This window comes from Dendropsophus ebraccatus, chromosome 6 (assembly GCF_027789765.1).
Source record: "Dendropsophus ebraccatus isolate aDenEbr1 chromosome 6, aDenEbr1.pat, whole genome shotgun sequence".
Classification (NCBI taxonomy): domain Eukaryota; kingdom Metazoa; phylum Chordata; class Amphibia; order Anura; family Hylidae; genus Dendropsophus; species Dendropsophus ebraccatus.
In genome coordinates, this window is record NC_091459.1 from 23,457,884 (window position 1) to 23,474,335 (window position 16,452).

Here is a 16,452-nt window from a genome sequence, read left to right on the forward strand (position 1 = left end):
TTTATTTTTATAGCTTTAAATCCTGTGATTAGGAAGCAAGTATTCACCCTGAGCTGCTACAACTTCTTGTGGGAGGACAACATGTACAGACAGAGTCAGGAGTTTTTAGCTAGCAATCCAAGCCTTGCTGCCATGCACAAAGATGTAACCCGTTTCCTCAAGATTGAAGAACAAATCAAAGAATACTCCGACGTAAGTATCTAACATTATTTTAAATAAATATAATCTTATGTGATCACGTTATTTTAGTATAGTCATCTCTGGTGTGCTCACCAGTAGTGGAGGTAAGGGGGGGGATTACTAAGACCAGTGTCTTACACTCAGGTCTTAGGTTACAAACACACTTGGCGGGTCTGCAGCGAGTCTCCATGCTGCGTTTTTGCAGCGAGACTCGCTGCAGATCCCGGCCCTATACTTTTAATGGCAGACAAACACGCAGCAGGGATGTACATCCCTGCTGCGAGTTTGTCTGCAGCACACCCCATTAACCCCCCGGCCGCCGGAGCTGATACTTCACCTGATCCCGGCTCCGGCGGTTCCTGATGTCTTCAGCAAGCCGGAGCGGGGACCAGGTGAAGTATATGCTCCAGCCAGCCGCCCGCAGCCCCGGCCGCCCGATCGCCCCCCCGCAGCCCCGGCCGCCCGATCGCCCCCCCCCCCCCCGCAGCACCGATCGCATGCCCCCCCGATCGAGCGGCCGGGGCTGCAGGGGGGCGTGTAAGCGATCGGTGCTGCGGGGGGGCGTGCGATCGTTGCTGCGGTGGGGTGTGCGATCGGTGCTGCGGGGGGGGGGGGGGGGGGGGGCGATCGGGCGGCCGGGGCTGCCGGGGGGGGTCGGGGCGATCGGGCGGCCGGGGCTGCGGGCGGCTGGCTGGAGCATATACTTCACCTGGTCCCCGCTCCGGCTTGCTGAAGACATCGGGAACCGCCCGAGCCGGGATCAGGTGAAGTATCAGCTCCGGCGGCCGGGGGGTTAATAGGGTGGGCTGCAGACAAACTCGCAGCAGGGATGTACATCCCTGCTGCGAGTTTGTCTGCCATTAAAAGTATAGGGCCGGGATCTGCAGCGAGTCTCGCTGCAAAAACGCAGCATGGAGACTCGCTGCAGACCCGCCAAGTGTGTTTGTAACCTTGATGTCTCTTTCTGGTGCCAGTCTTCTTTTCGTCCCGTGGTTTTTGTGAACTAATAAATAAGAAATATGTTAATGAGTTTGCCAGGAGCACTGGGGGGAATCCTCGTCCCACCATGCACAGTTCAGTCACCTGCCTCCTCCTTAGTTCACACCTACCTAAAGACTAGCCTGTTTATGGGTTATTAAATATGCATAGGTAGGCATGACCGAAGCAGGGGGCCAAACGGTGCATTGAGGTCCAGGGAACGCCCCAGTGCTCTTAACAGGCTCAATGATTAAAGTTCACGAAAACAGCAGGACCAACTAAGAAATGACCAGCACAGAAAGAGATATCAATTATGCTGCATTTACACAGAACGATTATCGTTCGAATTTGCACGATAACGATCAAATTCGAACGATAATCGTACATTTAAACGCAGCGAACGATCAAACGACGAGCGAGAAATTGTTCATTTTGATCTTACAACATGTTCATAAATCGTCGTTCGTCTTTCGCAAAAAATTTGCAGATCGTTCCGTGTAAACAGTCGTTCACCGATTCAACCTATGTGCAAGATAGGCTTAAGCGATCGCAAAAGATTTTTCCGTACAACATATTCCGTCTGAACGCTGATCGTTATAAAAAAAACAATCGTTACTTCGAAATCGTTAATCGTACGATCGGGCGAATTATCGCTCCATGTAAATGCAGCATTATGCAGGGCGATATTGGCAGGTTCGTTTGCTCAAACCTGCTGATAGTTTCCCTTTATTGCGAATCTACTATCAGGTGCATTGCTGGTCGGTGGCATGGTCATTTAAAAAAAAAAAAAAAAAACTCCAAGTTCCCGCACTCGGACCTGGTCTTTTCCCAAACACCAGGCCATCCTGAAGCACTGGGGGCCAGGCCCACCGCCCTCCCATTGTGGCGATATCCCCTGCCCTCTTTGACATGGATCCATTGATTCTAATGGAGCTGCGTCATAGAGGGGGTTTCGTCACACAGGGAGCCGGTGCTCTGGGGCGGGTGGGTGCTCGGAGAAAGACTGGCGCCAAATGCAGGAAGAGGCTGCAATAAAAAGAAAACTGGCATCCCCGCACATACACCAAAAAAAAGCAGTGATGTACCTGATGGTACATTCACTTTATGTAATCGCCCACCCTCGCAAAGACGCACTGGATTTATGTAGAGGAATAATCGTAATACATTTGGTGCAGGTGGAGACTACGCTCCCTTCATGGCATGCCACGTAAATGTGACGTTTGGGCCAAACTTTTTGCCTTTTTGTAGTTTATTACAAAACAATATTTCTGATTATTAAAAAAGACAATAAAATTTTATTTGCATTTACAAACGTAGCAAAATTCTAATGGTTTTGATCCTCTTAGTACTGTGTAACTAGACTGGATAAATACAGTGTTCCAGTTGTATTAGAGCTGTCCAGTATTATTCTATTGATAAGTATTCTCTATTTACCAGGTTTTGCAGTTAGGCAGTGTTTGCCTCGATTACTCTTTACTAAAAGAAACATTAAAAGGTTTTGTTGGAAGTTGGAAGTCTCATTATGCAACAATTTTACATCAGAGAGTAAAGGTAAGTGCACTGTGTTTATTGATCTAATACGTGGAATATATTGTTGTTAGTCTCAATAATGGCTTCATAATCTTATTTTCCCTTCAGGAAGAACTTTTGCATGCTGTGCAATATCGAGAAAAAGCATGGCTGCAGCTGACTATGCCAGTGGAAAGTCTGGAACAGCTGAACTCTATTTTATCGCTACTAGAAGAACTACAGAATATGGAAAATAAAATTGATGAAGTGTACCAACCTATAGAAATCACATATGAACAACTAAGGTATACACATAGGACACACCCTATTAAGGAGGTGGGTCAGGGTTAACCCAAAAGGCAGGGTCAGACCAGTGGCATTTGAGTTCAGAGTACACTTCCCACCCTGCCCAGCATTGTCATCTACCTGGTATCCCTGCTTACCCACCTAGGTGCGTTATTATAGTATGTTTTGATCACTTCTAAAGCCTATTACACAGGGCTATTACAAGCGAGCGCCAATCAGTCAGTGCTCGCTTGCTCCTTGTTCCCTGCTTGTAATTACATGCACCGACAGCCAAGATCATCCGGGAAGCCCATAGGTGATAGCTGCAGTCTTCTGCTGCCGCTCCTGTCACACGGCGCAGCGACAGCAGATCGGTGCTATCCCAGTTGTTAGTCTTTTAATGTGTTGAAAGACAACGATCAGCCGACATTGTGCACGTCGGCTGATCATTGTCTTTTAATACACAAAGCGATTATCGGCAGTAATGGCAGATAATCAGCCAAATACGGCCGATAATCGCTTCATGTAATAGGGCCTTTACACTATGTATTGTTTTTGGAGTGTGTCTCATTGTATTTTAAACTGAACAAACCCAGAACAGTACCACAACTTTCTATATGAATAAAACTTTGCCTCAGGTTAGTTATAAAAAACTATCAATCTATCAAAATATATATAAAAGTAAAAACACTCAATATACAAAGGGATCTGAGATCATTTTCAAAAGCATTATATTTTATTCCCAAAACGTTGCATAATGTTTATTTGTCTATTAAACGAGGACAGAATAATTTCCTATATGCCCTACATCTTGTTATGCATTTAGTGTGGAAGCGTTTGAATATGAAGATGTAAATCTCTACAGGACAAACAGAACCAATACATAATAACTCTTCCTGTTTACAGGTCCTATCAGCTGCGCATCCCGAGGGAAGAAGTGGATGATGTATCAAACCTGAGGACTAAATGGGCTGAATTGATGGATCTTACCATTGTTGTGAGTGACAGCCATTATATTTCATCTTGTATAAGATTGACAGAGACATGTCTGTTTTGTTCCTGAAACAGTTCCACTCTTGTAAAATGCAATACCAGACACAGTACAAGAATTGTTTTATTCCTGGAAGTAACAAGCCAGGTTTATCTATTCTTTTACTCCTTTAGGCTATGTTCACACACCGTCAAAATGACAGCCGTTGTCAATGGACGGCCGTCAAATCATGGGAGTTGTTACACCAATAACAGTCGTTGTTAAATGAAGGCCATCCAATATAAACATCCGTCATTTTGACGGTGTGTGAACATAGCCTTAACCGTCACTTCAAGCGGGTACTTCAGCGCAAATCTTTTTCTTTCAAATCAACTGATTTCTGATTTATATAGATTTGTAATTTACTTCTATTTAAAAATCTCAAATCTTCCAGTAATTTAGTGATTCAGCTGCTGCATGTCCTGCAGGAAGTGGTATTTTCTTTCCAGCCTGACACAGCGCTCTCTGCTGCCACCTCTGTCCATGTCAGCAACTGTCCAGAGCAGCAGCAAATCCCCTTAAAAAACCTCTACTGCACTGACTTCAGTGCTTAAAGGGGGAGATTTATCAAACTGGTGTAAAGTAGAACTGGCTCAGTTGCCCCTAGCAACCAATCAGATTCCTCACAGACTCTTTAGAAAATGAAAGGTGGAATCTGATTGGTTGCTAGGGGCAACTGACCCATTTCTACTTTACATCAGTTTGATAAATCTCCCCCACAGACTTTCTCTTTTGTAATATGTTTTTAAAAAACCTATTGATTGGAGCAGCAGTAAAAGAAAAACAAAGTTGGAGTCAAAAAATGTTTTCTCTTACTTTACATTAACGTACAGACACGTGCATAGGTTATCTTTCTGCTAAAGTAGCTGACTATTATATGAGGAAATTAAATATGTGATTTTTTTTTTTTTTTTACAGGTTAAAGACAATTTACTGAAAGAGAAACAGGACATCTTTAAACAGGAACTTGACAAACAAGTTAAAGTAATAGTGCATCATACATCATAGTATAATTCATAGTATAGTTCCAATCCCTGTAACTATAACAGTGTTTAGTGAACGTCATAGCAATAAAAAAAACAACAAATGTATATGTGTAATGTGACCTAAACAAATGTATATGTTTACAACCTATCGTCATCAGCTTAGAAATAACGATAAAATACATTTTTAAAATGTTCAATATAAATAATAGAGACTGTTTTAAGCAAATCTGTACCCACCAGACGATTTACCAAGCTGGTGGCACCACCTACCATGTGCCATTTATTCTAGTGTTTTTTATGAAGCAGTGGGCCTTTGGGCCCTTAAAGGGAATCTGTCAGGTCAGTACCAGGTACAGAGCTGCAGACACAGGCAGATAGAACAAGCGATGCCTTTGTCTTCGCTAATGCAGCGGCACCTTTGACCCCGCCCCTCCATGACATCATTGACACCTTTAGGCCAGGCTGTTCCAATGGTCAGCAAGGGGGTGGGGCAGATGTGCCTATGACGTCATGGAGGGGGTGTGAACAATGGTTGCGCTGTGGGCGGGGCTAAGTGGCGCTGTTGCCTTGAAGCCCCGCCCACTTAGCTCAACGTATGATATAAAATAAGCTATGAAAACTGCTAAATTTACCTTTTAAACCAGTGTAGAGAAGTCAGAATGCAAAAAAGGGGGTGGACAGTGTCACTTTAAGGCACCTGAGCTGGTTGTGATACCCCTACACATCTGTTGTATAGAGTTATTTATTTTCACTCGATTCATCATTGATATTTCGTCACAGAGCTTTGTCGTAGAGGTGATCCAGTTTAGAAATCGCTTTGATACACAAGGTCCAGCCGCCCATGGTGTGAAACCAGAGGAAGCTGTGGCTCGACTGCATGATTTCAATGAGAAGTAGGTATAGATAGTAAAGCTGAAAATGTTGAATGACCATGTTAAAGCATTTTACAGTCTTAGGCTATCTTAACACAATATACGAACAACGGCCATTGTTGCACTGAAAATAGCATTGATTTCAATGCACAACGTCCGGAAATAATTGACATGTCAATTATTTCTACAGCCGTTGTTCAATGCATTGTGTGAACAGCGACCGTTGTTTGCATTGACTTCAATACAACAAAGTTCAATATGAAAAAAATTCTGTTAATTGTAATTGAAAGCGACGGCCGTTTTTTTCATAAAAAATACGTTGTGTGAACAATACCTAAGGCTATGTTCACACAACATATTTTTAATTAAAAGAACAGCCGTTGTTTTAAATGAAAACAGTGGCCATTCTTTTCACATTAAAATGCGTTGCATTGAAGTCAATGCAAACAACGGCCATTGTCCACACAATGTATTGAACAATGGCCATGGAAATAATTGACATGTCAATGATTTCCAGCCGTTCTGCATTGATTTCAATGCTATTTTCAATGCAACAATGGGCGGTTGTTTGACACTCACTACAATGACTGTTGTTTTTGAGAGTCAATGACTGTTCTCCATATTGTGTGTGAACATAGCCTTACAATATAAAATGAAAACACAAAAATAAAAAAATACACAAATGTTTAAAATTTTGAAAATATAACAGAACCCATGGCTTCTATGAACAATAGGGATAAACAAGATGTTGAATGTACTTATAAAACACATGGGGCTCGTCTATGAGCCATGTTATGTATCTGTGGAAGGTTTATAGGACGTTCTAATCATCTCACACTTTATGTCGTAGTTCTTGAATTCTTTCAGCGCAGGAATTTCTGCAGTGTGGGAGTTGGAGACTTAGTTCAGAGATTACAGCAAACCAATGCAGTCATTCTAACCATGCCTGTTATAGTCATTTAAAAAAAATCAAAGCTTTAAGTGTCTGACCCAATTTCATCTTGTGATTTTCTTCTTAAGTAATGTATGATTTTATTTTTTACATTTGTTGTGATATCGTTGATGGCAATATGTAACATACTGCTGCTTTCTACAGATACCAGACATATGATGCTAAAAGGAAAACCCTCAACTCTGTCCAGAAACTTTTCAATATTGTTCCAAAGAAATTCTATGAGTTGGACAGGACTGGAAAGGTATAGTGACCCTGCTGCAGAAATAAAAATAAAAAAGGACATGTGCCCATTCTTGATTTTACTAAATGCTTGTATTTTTAGGAAATGGCAATTCTTAAGCTTGTTTTCTGATAACTCAGCATTCATCCCTTGTAGAAATGGATGAATAAACTGACAACTAATTGTTACCAGTTGAGGGTGTGTCTAAATATGTCCAGTCAGTGATGACAGCATCACATTATACAGGGACACACCCCTTTGTCAAAGTGAATTGTAATGCCCAATGCCAGTTCTGTTCACATGGCTTAAGAGACCGGCCAGTCGTCAGTCTCTGAAAAGATCATCCCAGCCGGTACTGTAGTACCGTCCGGATAATCTTTTTGGCCGCAGTGTTCTGTGTGTTCATTGTGTGCAGTTAAGAGTTCTTATGCGGGCGTACACGGATGGGCCCGCATCAGAACTCTTAACTGCACACAATGAAGCAAGCGGCCAGATCCGCTCGCTTCATAGCGTGCACTGACATGGTTTCCTACGGCCGCTATTCACTGAATTGTGGCTGCAGAAAACTGACATGTCAGTTGTTTGCGGCGCCGCAAGAGATCCTGGCCTGAGCGTATACTATGTGTATACGCTCCGGCCGGGATCCCATACAAAACGAAGCAATCTATCTTTTCGTAAAAAGTACCGCCGTTGTTGCCGATTGCAATAATGGCTGTACTTGTACGAAAAGATACGTTGTGTGAACATAGCCTAAAGAGTGATAGTAAAGACCATGCGCAACAAAATGGAGTATGCAAGTATTTACTAAAACAAAGGGTCCAGCATAGTGACAGGTCTTCTTTAAAGCAGATCCACCCTCAGGTTTTTGGTGTATAAACTAAATCCCCTATTACACAGGACGATGTGGAGAGCAAGCTCCTCTTTCTCCCACCCACTGTCGGCGCTATTACACCCACCAACAGGGAGCGAGGAGGAGCGGATAAGAGCGGGGGTGGGGCTGCCCAAAGAAGACAGCTGCAGCCGCGCCTATTACTCGTAGTGATGGCAGCAGATCGTTGCTAGGCTGATCGTTGGTGTTTCAGCCTGTTGAAAGACAATGATCAGCCAACATCGTGCATGTCGGCTGATGGTTGTCTTCTATTACACAAAGCGATTATCAGCCATAACAGCTTTTTGGGCTGAATAGGGCTTCTGACCCTGAACCTGTGCATTACTTTGATTTGATACTTGACCTCTATGGCATGGATATGTCACACTTTTAATTGATATGCAAATTAGACTTAAAGGGCTTGGGGTGTTAGCATTACCTCTTTAATGAGGTTACAAGCAGCCTGAAAGGCAACTGCTAACAGATGGATGGGATTCACTTTGCTGAGCTTTTGAAGCCCAGGGACAGGCCCTGTGGACTTTTAAGACCAATTTGCATGTCAATTAATAGGGTCAATTATCTAAGACAAAGGTATACAAGGATTACAGGCCGTATTACACAGGATGATTTTCCCGGTGAAGCGAGGGCCAACCTGTCAGCTCAGCACTTGCTTCCCCCTCTTTCCCTGCACACACAGACAGCGATCCTTAGATTGTTTGGGCTGCTCATTGAAGTCAGCGGCAGTCTGCAGACTTAGGGGCCTATTACACGGAGCGATAATCGGCTAAATCGGCCCGATTCGGCCGATTATCGCTCGGTGGAATAGAGGAAACGATCAGCCGATGATCGTGTCATCGGCTGATCGTTTATTTAGGCCCAAACCTAAAATCATCGATCACCCACCGCGCATCGCTTTGTGGAATAGTGGTGTGCGGCCGGCGACCGACGATTTGAGAAGCACCATACATTACCTAGCAGGGCTTCTCCTCCGCTCTGTATTCCTCCCTGGGTCCCGCGGCGCAGCATCAGCTTAGGGCCCTATTCCACAGGATGGTTATCATTAAAAAATAGTTAGATTGTTAGTAATTGAACAATAATCGATTAAACGCCCAACGAGAAATAGTTGGTCACTTGATATCATTTTGACCTATTTTTATCGTTAATCATCTGCAAATCCTTTGCACATTATTCGGTGTAAAAAGACGTTGTTTGCAGTATCGATGTCAGGACGACTGCAAGAGCGAACATAAGTAACAATCATCGTCCAGTCTAATTGGGTGAACAATTTCAGGTTGTTCACCATAACGGTCGTTTGACATTGTTTATTGTTAAACGTCAAAAAATTGCTTTGTAGAATAGGACCCTTAAAGATGCTGCTGGGGATGAGGGGTCTAAGCAAGAAATAAAACATTCATTTGTGCCTTGCCAAAGTAATATTTTACCAATACATTGTATTAATTGCAGCTGTTAATTTGTTTCTTTAGGATTTGAAGCTACTGGGAACTCTCTATATCCTGTTCCAGAAGTTTATTGACTTTGACCAGCGGTTCCGGAACACACTTTGGGCAGATGTGGATCTTAAAATAAGTAACCAGGAGGTGTGCCTATATTACCGCTTCATGATATACTGTTCCATTCTGTCTGAGATGTAATGATATTGAGTATATAAAAATAAATGATCAAAATATTAGCAATACAGAAGGTTTAATTACAGGACTCCTGAAGGTGAAAGTGTAGGTAGCATATTATATATACAGTGACAGTCAGCTCACCTTTAATTTGCTGTATGGCCTCGGTTCATTGGGGAGGGTGCAGGGGTCCAGTGATAGCCAGTAGTGGGTCCATAAACAAAGAGAATACAGAGGATGATACCTTAAGATACTTATCTTAAATAAGAGAAGACCGCTGATATCAGGGAGACCGGCCAAAGATAACACCGCCAGCTGCTGGTTAAAGCGCTCAATGCAGTAAAATCCTAGGTGCAATGCAGCAATCTGTTTTTCTTATGGCTCTACTAGGCATTGCTCCCGCCAGAATCCTGCTCCACACTGATGAGGGGCAACACCCCGAAACAGCTGTCTGTGGATGGATACCTGGTTTTCATCTTGTCATTACCTTGACTTATATGGCCACATAATATCGTGGTTTTGGTGGTTTTCCTACAGGAGCCACCCTCTGGATGGGCCCTTCCCGGAGGGATATCTGGATAGTCCTGTGTTTTGAGAATCTTAAATTAGGCTCCACGGGCTCTTCTTTTGCATTATCTTAAATATAACACTTTTTACCTATTATGTGGGGCATGTAGGAAAACCATTCATCCGTTGCAATTGATTCTTGGTTTTTGCAAGTCTGTGACCCATCACAATGTAAAAATAAGGCTTCACCCTGCAGAGTTACCATTGTGTGAAATAGGAAAAGATTTATTACCAGCGTCCACTGGTCATGGAGTGAGAGGAACCTGGCCAAAATCCCTTATAAACCACTATTCAAATCCCTTTAAGTGGTTTTTAAGATGCCTTTGTGTATCGTTTATAAAACTACTTAGTACTGTCACAAGGACATCCCTAATGTCTTGTTTATGCTTAATAGATGCAGATAATCAAGGGTTAATACTACAATGCCTTCTAAAAAGCTGGTTGATGTTGCACTAATAATAACAAAGAGCTAAAAATTCCTAAAAGCAAAAGTAAAGGACATTTCTTGTAAATGAATAATTTATCCTTCAGCCAGTCGTCTTCATGTAATGGACTGTGGTTCCAACACAAACAACCCATTAGAAATTGGTTTTTAAAGTTTCTTTTCCCTGTCCAATTTGTTTGTTATCTACATCCCTAGCTGTATAACTGGGAGAAAAAAAATCCCTAAAAACTATGAATATTGAAAAATATAATAAATCTATCATTTGTTTCTTCCCTGCATATATCTTTGAAACATAGTTTTTTTTATATATATTTATGGTTTTTCTCTCTATCCATTTCCTCTGTAGATTGAGCAGTATTCCTCTGAGTGCCGAATTTGGGATGATAAACTAAAGGACTGGGATGCCTACAATGAAATGGCACAAAACATAAAATTTTATGAAGATGTGTTCCCTATTCTACATGAATTAAAATCTAAGGTATTGTATTCTAACTGTACACCACAGACATGAATGGAGGTCCAGCACACCAGTAATAAAACAAGTATCCAATTTTTTTAAAGCATCTTTAGGCTATGTTCACACTACGTATAAGTACAGCCGTTGTTGCCATCGGCAACAACGGCCTTACTTTATGCACCTGTGAACACTGCCTATTGATCTATGGGATCCTGGCCGGAGTGTAGACACATCGTATACGGCACCGCAAATAACTGACATCTCAGTTTTCTGCGTCCGCAATTCAATGAATTGCGGCCGTAGGAAACCCTGTCAGTCCACACAATGAAGCGAGCGGCTCTGGCCGCTTGCTCCATTGTGTGCTGTGAGAGGTTCTCGTGCGGGCGCGCGCTGATGCGCCTGCATCAAAACACTGTGGCCGGAAAGATCTGGGCAGAGACTGGCCGTTCCGTGAACGGCCTGTCGTTCACGTAATGTGAACATAGCCTTAAATAATATGTGTAATAATGTGTTTCGAATGCCACGTTTTTAGGGGCCTATTACACAGAGTGAAAATTGGACAAATCGGTCTTATTCTGCCGATTATCGCTCTGTGTAATAGAGACAACGATCAGCCGTTGACATGATCATTTGATTGTTTCTTTAGGTCCAGACCTAAAATCATTGGCCGACGACCGTGCATCAGTACATGTAATAACGATGTACGGCCGACAGCTGATGATTGAACAAACAGTCAATACATTACCTCTCCGTGCTCCGGGACCACCGCAGCCAGCGATTGACTGAAGTTGCAGGGTGGGACCCCACTTTGGCCATTGACTGGCTGAGTGGGCCTGACCAGTAATGACCCGGGTCCCTGCTTAGACCAGGAAGCAGGCAGGGGATGGGTAACTGGAGCGGGGGCACTGACCCCAGCGCTGGAGCCAGGGAGGTAAGTGCATGTTGTTATGTTCAGCCACCTCCTTCCCGGCTGTTTTGAAAAAAAAAAATTCAGACTCTGGACTTCTCCATTAATGTTTCAACATACTAGGACGTTTTAGACAACTTTTTGCATCTATTTTTGTGAGAACAGTTTGGGTTCGGCCCTTTTTGTTTCAACATTACTGAGCCCCAGTTCACAAAGCAAGGGCTATATAGGCTTGGTTGTGTGAGTTTGCTATGGAAAAACTTGACTTGTCTGCACAAAGCCCTGATGGCTGCCCTATTATTCGGAATTTTTGCTGTTATATTATGGAATACAGATTGATGCTTATGGAGAACGGTAATGATACAATACAAAAACTGCATATTTAGCATTCTTTACATTTGGACGTAACTGACATAATAATATATCTTTGTAGGAAATTCGAAACCGTCACTGGCTTCAAGTCATGTCTGTAACAGGAAGCTCATTCCCACTTGAAGCTAATGTCTTTAAAGTGTTTCACCTTCTGGACACCGGACTGTTAAAGTATGTGGAACACTAAATCAAGTTCAGAAAAAGTAGACATCTACTTTGAGTATTTATAAATGTTTGCAGGAATTGAGATGATCCTTTCTGTACAACAATGCTTCTTAATATGACGGCTAATGTGGTACGATTTATATTGAGCATTCTGTAATATTTAGTGGACACAAATCTTCATATATGAAGTAAAGAGGGAGATAGATGAGATGATCATCGCTGAAATGTTCTCATAATGGAAGAACAGAAATGGTGCTTAGTTGTGAGTCAGAGTAATGGGCTGTTTAGCTTTCAAAGGAAAGCAAGGATCCTGTGAGGGAAGTACACAATGGGAAACTGGTGTGAGTAATTAGTATACAGGGGTGTAGCTAATGGTTCATAGGCCCTGGTGCAAGACGTAACCTGGGCCCACTCACCCCATCCAAACCTTGTCCCCCCCATCTCAGTATGTCCTTATCCACCCACACCGTGCCCCCCGCCTCAGGAATCCAAACTGTGTCCCCACCATTAAGCACTCCTAGACATTTTGTCCTTCCGCAGTACTCCCCCTCCTTCTTAGTATGCCCCCATGCACAGTTCCCTTCTCCTTAGTATCCCCCCTTCCACAGTGCATTGCCCCCTCCTCTGGTATTGCCCCCCTCCAGTCCCCCTGCTCCTTAGTATTCTTTTTTCTTCAGTATATACACCCAAGGATCCCTAGGTATTCTTGCGGGCTCCATTGCCTAAATTGGAGATGGACTGATAACATATCCAATATAGTGCTGACACCTCATTATACTTTCTTATCTAGTAAATGTTATGATATTTAAAATTATTTCATATGGTTTTTCCAGTAATAATAATAATATTTATTTATTTGTCTTTTTTTTTTACTTTTTTTTTGTGTTTATTTAATTTCTTCCATTAAGGTTTCAGAAGCAGCTAATTTCAATAGCAAATGCAGCAAAGAAGGAAATGGAACTGGAAATTAAAATGAGAAAGGTTGAAGAAGAATGGAGCGAACAGGTATTTTATCGACATTTAAAGGGAACCTGCCATCAATAACAAGGATGGTCTCCCTTATTAAAACCCTAGCTAGCTGTAATAATGGAGTCTGTCTCTGTTTCATGCTGTTTGTATTTTAGACAGATCAGATGACAGATCCCCTAAATTTAATCAGGATTTCTCCAGTACATGTGTGTATGGAAAATAAGGTGTAATGTTCAGATTGTACTACTAACTACACTAACAGCAGGTTAGACACATCATAAAGGGGTACTCCAGCGAAAATATTTTTCTTTCAAATCAACTGGTTTCAGAAAATTAGGTAGATTTGTAATTTTCTTATACTTAAATTTTTCAAGTCTTTCAGTACTTATCTGCCGCTGTATGTCCTGCAAGAGGTGATGCTTTCTGTCCAGAGCAGGAGAGGTTTTCTATGGGGATTTGCTGCTACTCTGGACAGTAGGCTTGATCGAACATCGGAAAATCCTAGGTTCGACCTTCCGCATTAGATTGCTTATGTCTTTCTGGTCCATGCAGAAGGAGGAGCGTGCCCAGGGACCGCCTGGTATTCCGGGATTTCGCCTAGGTAATAGGCTGTATCCCGGAATTCCAGGTGGTCCCCGGGCTGTCTCCTCCTTCCCCACGGACCGGGAAGGCATCAGCAATCTAATGCGGAAGGTTCAAGAATGTTCGAGTTCGATCGAACCTAGGATTTTCTGATGTTCAATCAACTCTACTGGACAGTTCCTGACATGGGCAGAGGAGGCAGCAGAGAGCACTGTGTCAGACTGGAAAGAAAAAAACACTTCCTGCAGGACACACAGCAGCTGGTAAATACTGGAAGAACTGAGATTTTTAAATAGACGTAAATCACAAATCTATATAACTTTCTAAAGCAAGGTAATTTAAAAGAAAAAGACTTTCACTGGATAACCCCTTTAAAAAGGTGATGAAACCTCTTTAATTCTTGTTATGATGTGTGTGTAGGTTCTGAACTTCAAACCTTACAAAAACAAAGTCTTGTTGGTGAAGGACGAGTCTCTTGTTTTACTGGAAGAGTTAGAAGATGCCCAAGTGCTTCTTGCACAGATGCTGACCTCAAAAGAAATCGATCCTCTAAGAGAGGAAGCAACCACCTGGGCTGAGAAGCTTAAGCGTGTGGGCGATGTCCTGGAGCTGTGGATCGATGTACAGGAGCTGTGGCAGCACCTTGAGGAGGTGTACAGTAATCCCATTATCATCCAGGTAATGCATACATGTTTCATTATCCATCATAATTTCTCTAGAGGACATTATTCTTTTCAGTTTTACAAACACAATTTAATCCGTGACCTTACTACCTGTTTTATATTTCAGTTAAATATAACTTTTTTTTTATTAGGAACTACCACGGGATGCAAGAAGATTTGCCAAAGTTAACAGACGGTGGACTTTAATGATGGTTTCAGCCTACAAGACCAAAAATGTCCTTCAGGTGAAGAGAATTTTAATGACTTAATACGTCTTTATTTCACTTATCACAATGGCTAATGCTGCGTTTACACGGAGCGATAATTCGCCCAATCGATCCTTTAACGATTTTAAAGCAACGATTTGGTTTTTATAACGATCAGCGCTTAGACGAGTAAATCGTTAAAAAAACGTAAGAATATTCGTAAGAAAAATCGTTAGTGCGATCGTTTTTAAGACCGCTTAATCTTTTACATAGGGTGAATGTTTGAAAGACTGTTTACACAAAGCGATCAGCGAATTTTTTGCGAATGATGAACAACGATTTGTGAACATGTTGAAAGATCAAAATGAACGATTTTTCGCTCGTCGCTTGATCGTTTGCTGTGTTTACACGGAACGATTATCGCTCAAATACGATCGTTATTGCGAAAATTTGAACGGTAATCGTTCCGTGTAAACGCAGCATTATTTTATGTGGTCATGTGTCCACAGGGGCAGCTGTCTCACATACAGCACAGAGCTGAGACATAGGAGGATGTTGGTAGGGAAGAGAAATATTTTTCTTACCTCCTTATCGTGGAGCTGCAGTCTCCCCCCTCGTATGTATCAGAATGGTGTAAATGTTTTTGTTGTGGCTGCTCATCCGGACTATCTTGCTCCTTGCCTCACGTTGGACATCAAATGATAGGGATGCACCTTACAAACAGCGGCGGATTAACTTCACCATAGGCCCAGGGCTGTTGACCAAGCTTGGGCCCCCCATCCCACTGTAACTATAGCGGCACTAACGTGGTGTTCATAGTTCAGGATAGATAATGTCATGATGCGATGCAATTTTTGCAAATCATGGCAGAACTGTAGCCAGGAGACAATACACCACTGAAAGTATTAGTGGCAATTTCCACGGAACGATAATTGGCCGAATCGGAGCGATAATCGGCTGAATTGGCCAGATTCGGCCAATTATCGCTCTGTGGAATAGAGAGAACGATCAGACGATTATCGTGTCATCGGCTGATCGTTCATTTAGGTTCAGACCTAAAATTATCGTTCGCCACCAGCGCATCGCTAGGGTGGAATAGCGGTGCGTCTTGCCGACCGACGATATCAGCAGCATAATACATTACCTGTCCGGGCTGCAAGTCTTCTCCTTCTCTTCCAGTCCCACGTCGCAGCAGCTTCGGAGCGGGGCTGTCTGAACTGACAGACCGTTTAGCCAATCACTGGCCGGAACTGCCGCAGCCAGTGATTGGCTGAGTGGTCTGTCTGTTAAGACAGGCTGCTCCGAAGCTGCTGCGGCGCGGTATCGTGAGGTAGAAGGAGAAGACCTGCAGCCCGGACAGGTAATGTATGAAACAAGGGCTGCAAGGACATCGGTAACAATGTCCCTGCAGCCCTCGCTTAACGATCATCGGGGCCATGGAATAGGCATCGTTGATCGGGCCCTGCTCGGCCCGTGGAGTAGGACTCTAAGTCTTTTTGGGTGGCCATGGGCCCCCCCAGCAGCTCAGAGCTCCGGGCTACCGCCGGAAAAGGACCTATTATAATCCGCTTCTGCTTACAAATGCTGTCATATTGATTGTCTGTTCACA

The 16,452-nt window shown here is 42.9% G+C and overlaps 1 protein-coding gene across 1 annotated transcript in view; it reads left to right on the forward strand.

The window, feature by feature from the left end:
* LOC138795503 (uncharacterized) overlaps nucleotides 1-16,452 on the forward strand; it is a 154,530-nt gene that overhangs the window by 37,991 nt on the left and 100,087 nt on the right. Inside the window, exons 25-37 of the mRNA XM_069974682.1 lie at nucleotides 14-192; nucleotides 2,596-2,709; nucleotides 2,797-2,972; nucleotides 3,859-3,949; nucleotides 4,901-4,966; nucleotides 5,749-5,861; nucleotides 6,937-7,036; nucleotides 9,368-9,481; nucleotides 10,870-11,001; nucleotides 12,321-12,430; nucleotides 13,333-13,429; nucleotides 14,396-14,653; nucleotides 14,790-14,882. Of these exons, the coding sequence (XP_069830783.1) occupies nucleotides 14-192; nucleotides 2,596-2,709; nucleotides 2,797-2,972; nucleotides 3,859-3,949; nucleotides 4,901-4,966; nucleotides 5,749-5,861; nucleotides 6,937-7,036; nucleotides 9,368-9,481; nucleotides 10,870-11,001; nucleotides 12,321-12,430; nucleotides 13,333-13,429; nucleotides 14,396-14,653; nucleotides 14,790-14,882 (1,643 nt within the window). The remainder of the gene's footprint in view (nucleotides 1-13; nucleotides 193-2,595; nucleotides 2,710-2,796; nucleotides 2,973-3,858; nucleotides 3,950-4,900; nucleotides 4,967-5,748; nucleotides 5,862-6,936; nucleotides 7,037-9,367; nucleotides 9,482-10,869; nucleotides 11,002-12,320; nucleotides 12,431-13,332; nucleotides 13,430-14,395; nucleotides 14,654-14,789; nucleotides 14,883-16,452) is intronic.